The 12,500-nt window shown below is 40.1% G+C and overlaps 2 protein-coding genes across 5 annotated transcripts in view; both read right to left on the bottom strand.

The window, feature by feature from the left end:
• Positions 1-1,752, bottom strand: part of LOC133563549 (adenosine deaminase-like protein) — a 20,536-nt gene extending 18,784 nt beyond the window's left edge. For both annotated transcript variants that reach the window (XM_061917724.1, XM_061917723.1), the window contains exons 1-4: positions 1,596-1,752; positions 1,358-1,488; positions 1,228-1,288; positions 1,073-1,160 (exon numbers count right to left, since the gene is read on the bottom strand). In XM_061917724.1, coding sequence (XP_061773708.1) covers positions 1,073-1,160; positions 1,228-1,288; positions 1,358-1,488; positions 1,596-1,640 — 325 coding nt within the window. In that variant the 5' untranslated portion in view covers positions 1,641-1,752. The remainder of the gene's footprint in view (positions 1-1,072; positions 1,161-1,227; positions 1,289-1,357; positions 1,489-1,595) is intronic.
• Positions 1,753-1,801: 49 nt separating this feature from the next.
• The window catches only part of LOC133563548 (tyrosine-protein kinase CSK-like), a 36,187-nt gene continuing 25,488 nt past the window's right edge, over positions 1,802-12,500 (bottom strand). For all 3 annotated transcript variants that reach the window (XM_061917722.1, XM_061917721.1, XM_061917719.1), the window contains 8 exons: positions 11,848-11,941; positions 11,691-11,756; positions 11,439-11,538; positions 9,184-9,274; positions 9,022-9,095; positions 5,364-5,559; positions 5,181-5,267; positions 1,802-3,533 (listed from right to left, as the gene is read on the bottom strand). In XM_061917722.1, coding sequence (XP_061773706.1) covers positions 3,339-3,533; positions 5,181-5,267; positions 5,364-5,559; positions 9,022-9,095; positions 9,184-9,274; positions 11,439-11,538; positions 11,691-11,756; positions 11,848-11,941 — 903 coding nt within the window. In that variant the 3' untranslated portion in view covers positions 1,802-3,338. The remainder of the gene's footprint in view (positions 3,534-5,180; positions 5,268-5,363; positions 5,560-9,021; positions 9,096-9,183; positions 9,275-11,438; positions 11,539-11,690; positions 11,757-11,847; positions 11,942-12,500) is intronic.

Raw genomic sequence — 12,500 nt, 5'->3', positions numbered from 1 at the left:
AAGTTCTATCTTTGTCTCATCAGACCAGAGAATCTTATTTATCATAGTCTGGGAGTCCTTCATGTGTTTTCTTTGGCAAATTCTATGCGGGCTTTCATGTGTCTTACTCCGAGGAGAGGCTTCCGTCGGGCCACTCTGCCATAAAGCCCTGACTGGTGGAGGGCTGCAGTGATGGTTGACTTTCTCCCATCTCCTCACTGCATCTCTGGACTTCAGCCACTGTGATCATTGGGTTCTTCTTTACCTCTCTCACCAAGGCTCTTCTCCCCCGATTGCTCAGTTTGGTTGGACGGCCAACTCTTAGAAGAGTTCTTGTCATCCCATACGTCTTCCATTTAAGGATTATGGAGGCCACTGTGCTCTTGGGAACTTTAAGTGCAGTAGACATTTTTTTGTATCAATTGTCACATTCTCACATGCAGTCTTTGTCTTCATGCAGACTTTTTCTTCATGTTCATGCAGTCTTTGTCTTGCCTTGCCACAATTCTGTCTCTGAGCTCTTCAGGCAGTTCCTTCGACCTCATGATTCTCATCTACTCTGACATGCACTGTGAGCTGTAAGGTCTTATACAGACAGGTGTGTGGCTTCCTTAATCAAGTCCTCTCATTAGAATTAAACACAGCTGGACTCCAATGAAGGTGTAGAACCATCGCATGGATGATCAGAAGAAATGGACAGTACCTGAGGTAAATATACAAGTGTCACAGCAAAGGGTCTGAATACTTATGTCCATGTGATATTTCAGTTTTTCTTTTTTAATAAATCTGTAAAAATGTCTACAATTCTATGTTTTTTCTGTCAATATGGGGTGCTGTGTGTACATTAAAAGGAAAAAAAATGAACTTAAATGATTTTAGCACATGGCTAACAAAGAGTAAAAAATTTAAGGGGGTCTGAATACTTTCCGTACCCACTGTGTATATACATGTATATATATATACACACAAATGCGATCCACAGCAGGCCTTTTGAATATCTCCCTAATTCTGAGGTGTCAAGGTTGGCACGTATGACTGGAATGGATACCATAAAACCCTAGCTGTTACCAATCACAGCGACAGAACATCCTACCTGTTTTGGTCTCCTCTCTCGGTGTGCTTCTAAGTTCCAAGTACTTGACACCATCAGCCGCAAACTCCTTGATTACATCTGTGGCCACCTAGAGTGAGAACGCACTGATTGAACATTGCAGATAAAACACAAACATCATAATCATCAGAGCTCACCATCAGGATGTCCTCCTGCGTGTCCACCAGCTGATGGATGACCTTGAACACCTGAAAGCACCTGTTGCACGCCATGATGACTCAGCAATTACATGGTGATGCGTTCACGTAACGTGGTTAATACTCATACTCGTCCAGGCTCCTCCGCTGCCCCTTGCCGATGGCCGTCATGTGGTGTTCAATGTTGAGGTGCGGCTTTCTCTTCATCACTTTCTCCATCGTCTGGAAGCTGACTGAGCCGTTCAGGTGAGCGTGGAGCTCCTGGCGGGAACCCAAATAAAGTCACCCGACCTTCAACATTGCCAGCTTTTCCACAGCCTTTTAACATTCACCCCACTCACTAATTTCACTAAGTGTCTTTTACTCACCACTTTTGGAAGCTCGCGATAAAAGTCGTCAGCCACGTTGTCCATTGGAAGCAAACTCTGGAAAATGTGGCCAAAAGTCGGGCTTAGAGTTATGGCGCCTGTTTTCAGGACACGTTTGCCGGGGACACAAAGACGTGCGGCAAATAAAGGAGTCCCCCCGTGGGCCGAGTCGCACGACAACAGTTCCGCATGGAAAAGCTACGATGGCCCTTTTTTCCCAGAATTTTATTCCAACAATTCCATACAAAACTATACATACAAAACAAAAGCCATCTTTTAAAACGACAAAAATATGCACGTAAAAAAAATATGTAAAATGTTCCAAAATATCTACATCAAATACAAAACAATAGTCAATATATTAAATCAAAGAGAGCAAGAAAATAACATGAAAAACAAAAGAAAGCACCATACTATACAGGACTTTTAAATGTGTATTTGATTTAAATAGTTTTTTAGAAAGTGGGAAGTTTTCATTCTGTTCTCCTTTGCCATCATTGGTGAGTTGTACATTTAAAAAAATATATTTTAGAAATGGTTAATAATTAATATACATGTAATCACTCTGGATTTGTAAATATGGATTGTTAACGGTATTCTCCAAATTTTATGAAATTTTCATTGCAGAAAAAGTACCATTTCTCTTTTGAAATGAAAATTGGCGTTCTCGACAATTTCAGCTCAGGCCCAGTGAAGCCAGCTGCATTTCTGGGTGTTGTTGATCAATCGTTTTCGCTTTGCATAGTAGAGTTTTAACTTAAACTTACAGATGTAGCGACCAACTGTACTGACAGTGGTTTTCTGACGTACTCCTGAGCCCATGTGGTGATATCCTTTAGACACTGATGTCGCCTTTTGATGCAGTACCACCTGAGATCGAAGGTCACGGGCATTCAATGTTGTTTTTTTAAGCCTTGCCGCTTACATGTAGGGATTTTTCCAGGTTCTCTGAAACTTTTGATGATATGGACCGTAGATGGTAAAACCCTTTAATTCCTTGAGAATTGTTTCGTTGAGAAATGTTGTTCTTAAACTGTTCAACAATTGGTTAACACATTTGTTCTCAAAGTCAAAACTGGTTTTCCTCGACAATTTGACACAAAATGTTAGGGGGAACTATGCCCCAAAAAATTTCCACAAGGGCCTACCGAGGATGTCGTAGTGGTTTGTGCAGCCCTTTGAGACACTAGTGATTTAGGGCTATATAAGTAAACATTGATTGATTGATTGATACTGTTTTTTGGGGGGGAGGAGAGTATTTCCGCACAAGATGAAAACAATACATTCATGGAGAAAAAAATAAAAAACAATTGTGCAGAATAAGATCATATTGGCTCTTGTTTCTATTCCACATTTTGATATTCAGTAGCAATCAAATCGGGTTGGAAAACATTCAGAAAATATCAATACATGTTTTTAAATAGGCTGCATATCACGTGTTTATAGGATGAATGTCAGTCAATTGTGGTTTGGGAGATATTTCCCGTCAGTGTTGCCAAATATTGTCATAATCGTCCACAAAAAGGCTCATTAACGTTCAGAGAACGCAGGAAGACGTACTTAACACATGACACTTCCCAAAACAGCCAATAAAATTGTCATTGGTGTAAAAACAATAAAGGAAAATGTTATCAATGCTGTAATACGTTGTGAACATCGTCAAATGAAGGTCAATGGATGTATTTTTTTTCTTCCCTCATTACAGTCCAAACAACAGTAGGCGACACGATACAGATGGCTTTGTCACACCAGCGTGTGGTTTTTCCGGAAGCCCTTGCGGATATCTTGCAGCTGCACCATCAACTGCTTAAAATTTGGGCGACGAGCAGGATCCAGTTGCCAGCACTGCTTCATGATGTTGTAGAGATCTGCAGGACATCTGTCTGGAGGAGGCATCCGGAATCCGCTCTCCAATAAAGGCCCCACGTCTTTTAATTGCTGCATAATGGACAACAGTAGAGTTGATGATGTTAGCGCGCACAGACACACGCACAGACACACGCACACACACACACACACACACACACACACACACACACACACACACACAGAAAGTGCTAAAAAAATAAAACTAAGAGTTTAAACCATACTTAATTTTCCAGAAAATGCAAGAAACAATTATTCATGTTGTGTTATTTTCATAAAATCTAAAATATGGGAACTTTACAAGAAATTGAGTCCGCTGGGAAAGAAGGGCAAAATACATTTCCCGGAAAACGTGACGATTTAAACCTGGTGTCTCCTAGAGTAGCTTACCAAAAGTCAAATATTTTTCACTTTAGGTGTACTTATTATGAAGCTTAAAATAGGACAGCGGAGACCCCGGACTGTTGAAGGACTGAAGCTCTACATAAAACAAGAATGGGAAAGAATTCCACTTTCAAAGCTTCAACAATTATTTTCCTCAGTTCCCAAACGTTTATTGAGTGTTGTTAAAAGAAAAGGTGATGTAACACAGTGGTGAACATGCCCTTTCCCAACTACTTTGGCACGTGTTGCAGCCATGAAATTCTAAGTGAATTATTATTTGCAAAAAAACAGGGCTTCACGGTGGCAGAGGGGTTAGTGCGTCTGCCTCACAATACGAAGTTCCTGCAGTCCTGGGTTCAAATCCAGGCTCGGGATCTTTCTGTGTGGAGTTTGCATGCTCTCCCCGTGAATGCGTGGGTTCCCTCCGGGTACTCCGGCTTCCTCCCACTTTCAAAGACATGCACCTGGGGATAGGTTGATTGGCAACACTAAATTGGCCCTAGTGTGTGAATGTGAGTGTGAATGTTGTCTGTCTATCTGTGTTGGCCCTGCGATGAGGTGGCGACTTGTCCAGGGTGTACCCTGCCTTCCGCCCGATTGTAGCTGAGATAGGCGCCAGCGCCCCCCGCGACCCCGAAAGGGAATAAGCGGTAGAAAATGGATGGATGGATGGATGAGTTTGAACATCAAATATCTTGTCTTTGTAGCATATTCAACTGAATATGGGTTGAAAATGATTTGCAAATCATTGTATTCCGTTTATATTTATATCTAAAACAATTTCCCAATTCATATGGAAACAGGGTTTGTATTCAAAAAGACTTGAGGCTGTAATTGCTGCTAAAGATGCATCCACAAAGTATTGACAAAGGCTGTGAATACTTATGTACATGCGATTTATGTATTAATTTTTTTAAATTTGGAAAAAAAAAACATTTTCACAATGTCATTATGGGGTATTGTGTGTAGAATTTTAAGGACAAAAATTAACTAGTTCTATTTTGGAAAAATAAAACACAGTGAAGAATTGTGAAGAATCGGGATGCACTGTATGTTAAAATGTTATTTAAATCATTGCCTCTACCACTAATAAGAGCGACATATGAAATAGCTTGACATTATTTCCCTTTTTTTAATATTACAACAGTCAAGGTTGTGTTTGACCTACACACTCCCCTTGTATCAAAGCTCAGGCCTTGTATTTTAATGAGGTGTATAAAAAAAAATAAAAAATTTGGAATTTCAGTGGAAGCTATTCTTATCTAATCTTAAACTGTTTAGGATGACTACCCAGTCGCTGCTCCTGACTACTTCCCTCAAAGGGTGCATACTCACAACTTTTGGATAAGGAATTCGACCAAATGAGAAAATCTCCCAAAGCAAAACACCGTAACTCCAAACATCCGATTTGGTGGAGAATTTCTTTTGCATGAGAAAGAAGAAAAAAAAAAAACATTTAAGATCTTTTCAACAATTGTTGCAAAATAAAATCTCCCCACTGAACCCCAAGACACGTACTTGTTCTCTGAGGGCCTCGGGTGAAGTCCACTTCACGGGCATCTTGTTAATGCCTTCAACTGAAGACACCTTCTTGGTCAAACCAAAGTCGCTGACTTTAGCCACGTGGTCCTCTGTCAAAAGAACATTACGAGCTGCCAGGTCGCGGTGGACAAAGTTATTGGCCTCCAAATACATCATGGCATCGCACACATGTCTGAAAAAAGTTCAAAATATTTTTAGGAACATCTCCACAATTCAAAAGAGCTCCAACATAATGTCTGCTTTAGCTGCATGACATGAGAACAATATAACTTTTACAATTTTCTTGGAATCTAATACCGTATATTCAGTATATTAGCTGGAATTTTTACCTGACATGCTTTACAGATGTCCGATAATGGCTTTTTTGCCGATATCCGATATTCTCCAACTCTTAATTACAGATTCCGATATCAACTGTTACCGATATATACATTGGTGGAATGAACACATTAGTATGCCTCATTTTGTTGTGATGCCCCGCTGGATGCATTAAAATATGTAACAAGGTTTTCCAAAATAAATCAACTCAAGTTATGAAAAAAAAATGCCAACATGGCACTGCCGTATTTAGGGTCCTTGGCCCATGGCAAAGGACTCCACAGGAGTCCTTTGGCATGGGCCAAGGACCCTATTGAAACTGCTGTGTTTTATTATTATTCCGCACCTACGCGCTGTAATTTGACCCCCTTAACATGCTTAAAAACTCACCAAATTCGACACAAACGTCGGTATAGCAAACCTTCCCAACATATTAAGCAACCAATACCCCAAATTGAAAATTGTGCTCTAGCGCCCCCTAGGAAAAAAATACAGACAAAACTGCATATAACTTCTGTTAGGAATGTCATAGCGACATGAAACAAAAACTCCTATGTAGGTCTGACTTAGAACCAATTTTCATACACTCACTTCTTTCAGCAAAAATCTACAGGAAGTTGGCAAAAACCCCTTCAAAATAAAATTTTCGCAAAAAATGCAATTTTTGCCTTTTTGCGCTGTAATTTGACCCCTTTGAAATGCTTCAAGTCACCAAACTTGGCGCACACATAAGGACTGGCGAATATTGCAATCTAATGAAAAAAACATACCCCAAAACTCAAATTTGCGCTCTAGCGCTATTTTTGAATAAAACACTGAAAAAACTGCTCCTAGGAAGAAAACACAGACAAAACTGCTTGTAACTTCCGGTAAGAATGTCAGAGAGACATGAAACGAAAACCTCTATGTAGGTCTCGCTTATACCTACATTTCATAGATTGACAACCCCCAACAAAAATCAACAGAAAGTTTGCAATCCCCCCCTTCAAAACAAAAGTTTTGTAAAAACCGGTCACCTTTCTTCAAACATTATCTCCTCTGAGTGCGTTTGTTGTTTTGGCTTCAAACTCGCACAGGAGAGAGATTGAACCCTTCTGATTAAAAGTATATAACAGAGTTTTGATAAGTTCTCAGGTTTTGATTTTACGCGCCTTCAAAGAACCCCTGTGCAAAGTCTCCTAAAAAATTTCATTTTTGCCTCTTTGAGCTGTTATTTGACCCCCTCAAAATGCTTCTAAACTCACCAAACTTGACACACACATCTGGTCTGGCAAAAATTGCTATCTGATGAAAAAACCTAACCTCAAAACTCAAAATTACGCTCTACCGCCCCCCTAGGAATACAACACGGACAAACTGCTCCTAGGAAGAAAACACAGACAAAACTGCTTGTAACTTCCGGTAGGAATGTCAGAGAGACATGAAACAAAAAACACTATGTAGGTCTCACTTAGACCTACATTTTAATAATTAACATATTTTAGCAAAAATCAACAGGAAGTTTGATATTTTCACTTCAATACAACAATTGCATTACTTTCACAATGCATTAGATTCTCAAAATAGTGGCTCCAAGGCGTCTTCTAACGCTTAACGTGGGTCTCGGGGGCAGCAGCCAAAGGCGGACCCGACAAACGCTGCTTGCAGCTTTATTTATTATTGAAGTCACAAAGTGCATTCTTTTTTTCAACATGCCTTAAAACAGCAGTTTGGAATTTGGGACATGCTCTTCAGGGAGAGCATGAGGAGGTTGAGGTTGGCGGGGTTGATGTGTGGGGGGAGAAGGGTAAGAGGTAGCATGGGGTGTATATTGTAGCGTCCCGGAAGAGTTAGTGATGCAAGGGGTTCAGGGTATTTGTTCTGTTGTGTTTATGTTGTGTTACGGTGCACATGTTCTCCCAAAATGTGTTTGTCATTCTTGTTTGGTGTGGGTTCACAGTGTGGCGCATATTTGTAACAGTGTTAAAGTTGTTTATACGGCCACCCTCAGTGTGACCTGTATGGCTGTTGACCAAGTATGCCTTCCACGCAAAGGCAGTGCCTTTAAGGTTTATTGGCGCTCTGTACTTCTCCCTAGTCCGTGTACCACTCCGTACAGTGGTGTTTTAAAAAGTCATACATTTTACTTTTTGAAACCGATACCGATAATTTCCGATATTACATTTTAAAGCATTTATCGGCCGAAAATATTGGACAGCCGATATTATCCGACATCTCTAACGTCAAATATTGTCTGATTACAAATAAATGTGAAAGTTATATGGATAAGAAGACATAATGAATCTTTTTGAGCAGTATAAAGCATGTGCACACTATGACCACAATGATAAACATACAGTAGGTCGACATGCTACCAATAAGTGTTTATTCTTGCACAATTTAATGCACTAGTTCTCAAATCGAGGTCATCCATCCATCCATTTCCTACCGCTTATTCCCTTTGGGGTCGCGGGGGGCGCTGGTGCCTATCTCAGCTACAATCGGGCGGAAGTCGGAGTACACCCTGGACAAGTCGCCACCTCATCGAATCGGGGTCATATTATGATTTATTTTTTTTTACATTTAAAACACTTCCTAGAGAACATGTCATAATGGTGCTTTGATCTACATTTTGCATGGATTACGCTTTACAGATCATCTTCAGGCTGCTTTCTGACCGTCTCCTCAGGACACGGTCGGTCTTATTTACGTGGCAAAGTCCTCCTTCAGCCCCAACTGGGCTGCAAAATGACATCTCGGGGTAAAGGCAGAGGGGCGGACACCCATTGAGCCCTCCGGAGGTGTCGTGGGCCTATCAACGAAACACAATGAAGTGGGGTGCCCACCTGCAGACCCCAGTGAAGCTTTTTCCTCTTACCCCCCTCCACTCAACACTAAATGTTGATCAAACTGAGGGATTGTACTATCTAGACAAATGAGCTCAACCAAATTCCACACAGCTTGTTTGGAGCAAGTTTGGAAGAAGACAAGTTCATTTTAGAAATATCTCCCCCAGGCCTCAATGGTTTGAATTCCAATTTTTTCAACTGATCGTGATTTGAAATACACAAAATCAGGTACTAACAGGTAAGAAAAGTTGGTTTTGCATAATAGGACCTCTTTAAAATGCACTCACGTCGGTACAAAAGATGTAAACCTACACATATCAGTGCTGTCAAATAATGCATTTTTTAAATCGCACATTTACATTTTAACTCATCACGATTAATCCCAGTAAATTTTTCCCGTTTTATTTTAATGTGAATAGTGCAAGTATACCAAATGATGTGGCTTAAATATATTTCATCTGTAAAACTGCAGCTGCTCTACCACTCACAATGAAAATCGAAGAAGAGCAACTTCACCGAGTACAGCCCTTCCTCTGGAACGTAGGTAGTCCACCAAGGTACCCTGCAAACACACACACACACACGCGCACACACACACGTGTAAGGCCGGTAGTGCGGATGCTGACAGTGAACAGCAGTCGGACTTCTACCTTAGTCATGTATTCAGTGATGATGAATAAAGTGCCGTCCTCCTCAGCGATCACGCCATGCAGCTTCACCAAGTTATTGTGATGTAGTTTCCTTTGATAAAAGTGGCACAAACTGAGGTTGTTTGGGGGTTTCAATTGTTAAAACCTTTTAATCATTGTAACTTTAACACTCTTTAATATTTCCCTTCACAAGAGACATGTTGGAAGCGTCAGCTTAGAACAGCAAACACCCTCCCAACTAGTGCGACTGAGTTGGAACACATTCAGGTATAGCATTTAAAAATAAGAGGGGATTTAAAAAGGATGAAACAATTCCTTGAATATTTTGAGTATCTTGATTACAGAAAATATACAATGATTTTTCTTGGGGCTGTCAAATTATCGTGTTGATTGAAATGAATTAGTCTATTTTTAGTGCGGTACATTTTTTAATTGCGTTGACATTATTTTAAATCCCTAGTGTTATGGTCTGTATATTTTTGGAAACAGAGGACGTGGTATCCTCCGGAACAAAGAGGAAAATAACCATCCGGATTGTTCTAGGTGCAAAGTGTAAAAGCCAGCATGTGTGATGGTATGGGGGTGCATTAGTGCCCAAGGCATTGGAAACTTACACATCTGTGAAGGCACCATTAATGCTGAAAGGTACATACAGGTTTTGGAGCAACATATGTTGTCATCCAAGCAACGTTATCATGGACACCCCTGCTTATTTCAGCAAGACAATGTCAAACCATGTGTTACAACAGCGTGGCTTCATATTAAAAGAGTGCGGGTACTTTCCTGGCCCGCCTGCAGTCCAGACCTGTCTTCCATGGAAAATGTGTGGCGCATTATGAAGCATAAAATACGACAGCGGAGACCCCGGACTGTTGAAGGACTGAAGCTCTACATAAAACAAGAATGGGAAAGAATTCCACTTTCAAAGCTTCAACAATTAGTTTCCTCAGTTCCCAAATGTTTATTGAGTGTTGTTCAAAGAAAAGGTGATGTAACACATAGGGTAAAAATGCCCCTGTGCAAACATTTTTGCAATGTGTTGCTGCCATTAAATTCTAAGGTAATGATTATTTGTAAAAAAAAAAAAAAAAAAAGTTTCTCAGTTTGAACATGAAATATTTTGTCTTTGCAGTCTATTCAATTGAATATAAATTGAAAAGGATTTGCAAATCATTGTATTTTGTTTTTATTTACGAATTACCAAACATGTCCAAGACCAAGGAGCTGGTCATTGACTTTGGGAGGTTGAGTCCACGGTCACAACCTATTGTGATCGAGGGAGTTGAGGTACAGACCGTGGACTCATTCAAGTACCTCGGGGTTTGGGTGGACAATAAGCTGGACTGGACTGTTAACACGGACCATCAGTACAGGAAAGGACAGAGCAGGCTGTACTTCCTCAGGAGACTGCACTCCTTCAACATCTGCAAAAAACTCCTGTGGATGTACTACCAGTCTGTGGTTGCAAGTGTTTTGTTCTACATGGTAGTGTGCTGGGGGGGCAGTACATCTAAGAAGGACAACTCCAGACTTGAGACACTGATCAGGCGGGCCGGTTCTACAATCGGAATGAAACTGGACTCACTGGTGAGGGTGGCAGAGAAGAGGACTGTTGACAAACTAGTGAGCATCCTGGATGATGCCAGTCACCCTCTGCATAGCGTTATCAGTAGCCAGAGGAGCCTGTTCAGTGCTAGACTGCTTCATCCCAAGTGCAGGACTAATAGACTCAAGAACTCCTTTGTTCCACACGCCATTAGACTGTACAACTCCTCTCTGGGACGGGGGTCGGGGGGTACTAGGATGACAGGGGATACAAAACAATAACAGTGTAATACGTTTTTATAACATGGTCACTACTGCCTACTTTGTCTTGTTATATTCTTATTTTACTGTTATATTTTTATTCCCATTGTTGCTTTTTAGTTTTTATTCTTATTGTAATATTTCTCTATTTTGTTTCCATTTAAACCCCCATTATTTACTTTTTACTTTTATTTAAATTGATCTCAACTCTGTACACTGCTGCTGGAATTTTAATTTTCCTGAAGGAATCAATTAAGTACTATCTATGTCAACTTCACTGGTTTTAGGTTTTGTACTTGGAAGAGACAATTTTTTTCTGAGGTGGTACCTGGTGGAAAAAAGTATGAAAACCACTAATGTAGACGAGAAGGAAGTGTTTTAAATGTATATTAAAATCATCACAATGCCTGAATGCCAGTCTGTGAGTATCCACATATTAGTTTACTTACATCATGACAGAGGCCTCTGTAATAAAGGCCTGGGCAGTCGCATCATTTCTAATGCATTTCACAGCTACTTTAGTCCCCTTGTAGTCAGCCACCTTAACTTCTGCAAAGATCACAAGTAGCAACAAAGCACTCAGGTAATTATGCGACGACATGGCAGCAAATATTACAAAAGAGTGTTTGTGCTGGGTTGCTAATCCAAACACCTGGTCCTCATACTAACTCCTAATAAATGTCAAGGCAGATGTTACTCACCTCCAAACTCTCCTCTTCCAATGACATTCTCTAATTTGAGGTTTTTTCTGTTCAGCACCCAGCCACCTGGTAAAATTGAAGACAGCTAAAATGAAGCAACCACAAACTGCACGGCTCCTGTGTGTAAATAGTCCTCAAGTATTCAAGTGAACCTCACCTCTCAACATTTCTGTTTGGACATCTACAATCTCCTTCTTCAACTGTGGCTCAATTAGTTTGCTGCAGAGACCATCAGCATCTTGTTCGTAGTGCTGTGGAAAAGAAGAGACAAACAATGGATAATGACTGACAGGGTCATGGTCACACTCAGCCTACCTCCATTCTGCCCCCAGGAAAAAAAGAATCAATTCAAAGTACAGTCCCGGACTAAACTTTTGAATTTTTTTATATTTTTAATTGTAATGACAGTAAAAAAATAAAAAATAAATAAATAATAATAAAGTGAAAAATCATTGGTGCTGGCAATGGTGAAGCTAATTCTATTGCGAGTGGGTCATTTTTTGTAAAAATCCGAGACTGTCCCGCCTAAGAAACGCTTTTTTTAAAATTTTATTAAGAGATGTCCGATAATATCGGACTGGCGATATAATCATATTTTCATAACATGGTCACTACTACATAGTTTGTCTTGTTATATTGTTATTTTACTGTTATATTTTTATTCCCATTGTTGCTTGTTAGTTTTTATTCTTATTGTAATATTTCTCTATTTTGTTTCCATTTAAACCCCCATTATTTACTTTTTACTTTTGTTTAAATTGATCTCAACTCTGTGCACTGCAGCTGGAATTTTAATTTTCCTGAAGGAAT

Source organism: Nerophis ophidion, linkage group LG12 (genome assembly GCF_033978795.1).
Source record: "Nerophis ophidion isolate RoL-2023_Sa linkage group LG12, RoL_Noph_v1.0, whole genome shotgun sequence".
Taxonomy (NCBI): Eukaryota; Metazoa; Chordata; class Actinopteri; order Syngnathiformes; family Syngnathidae; genus Nerophis; species Nerophis ophidion.
Note: the sequence above shows the minus strand (reverse complement) of the source record. Positions and strands in the feature narration are given on the sequence as shown.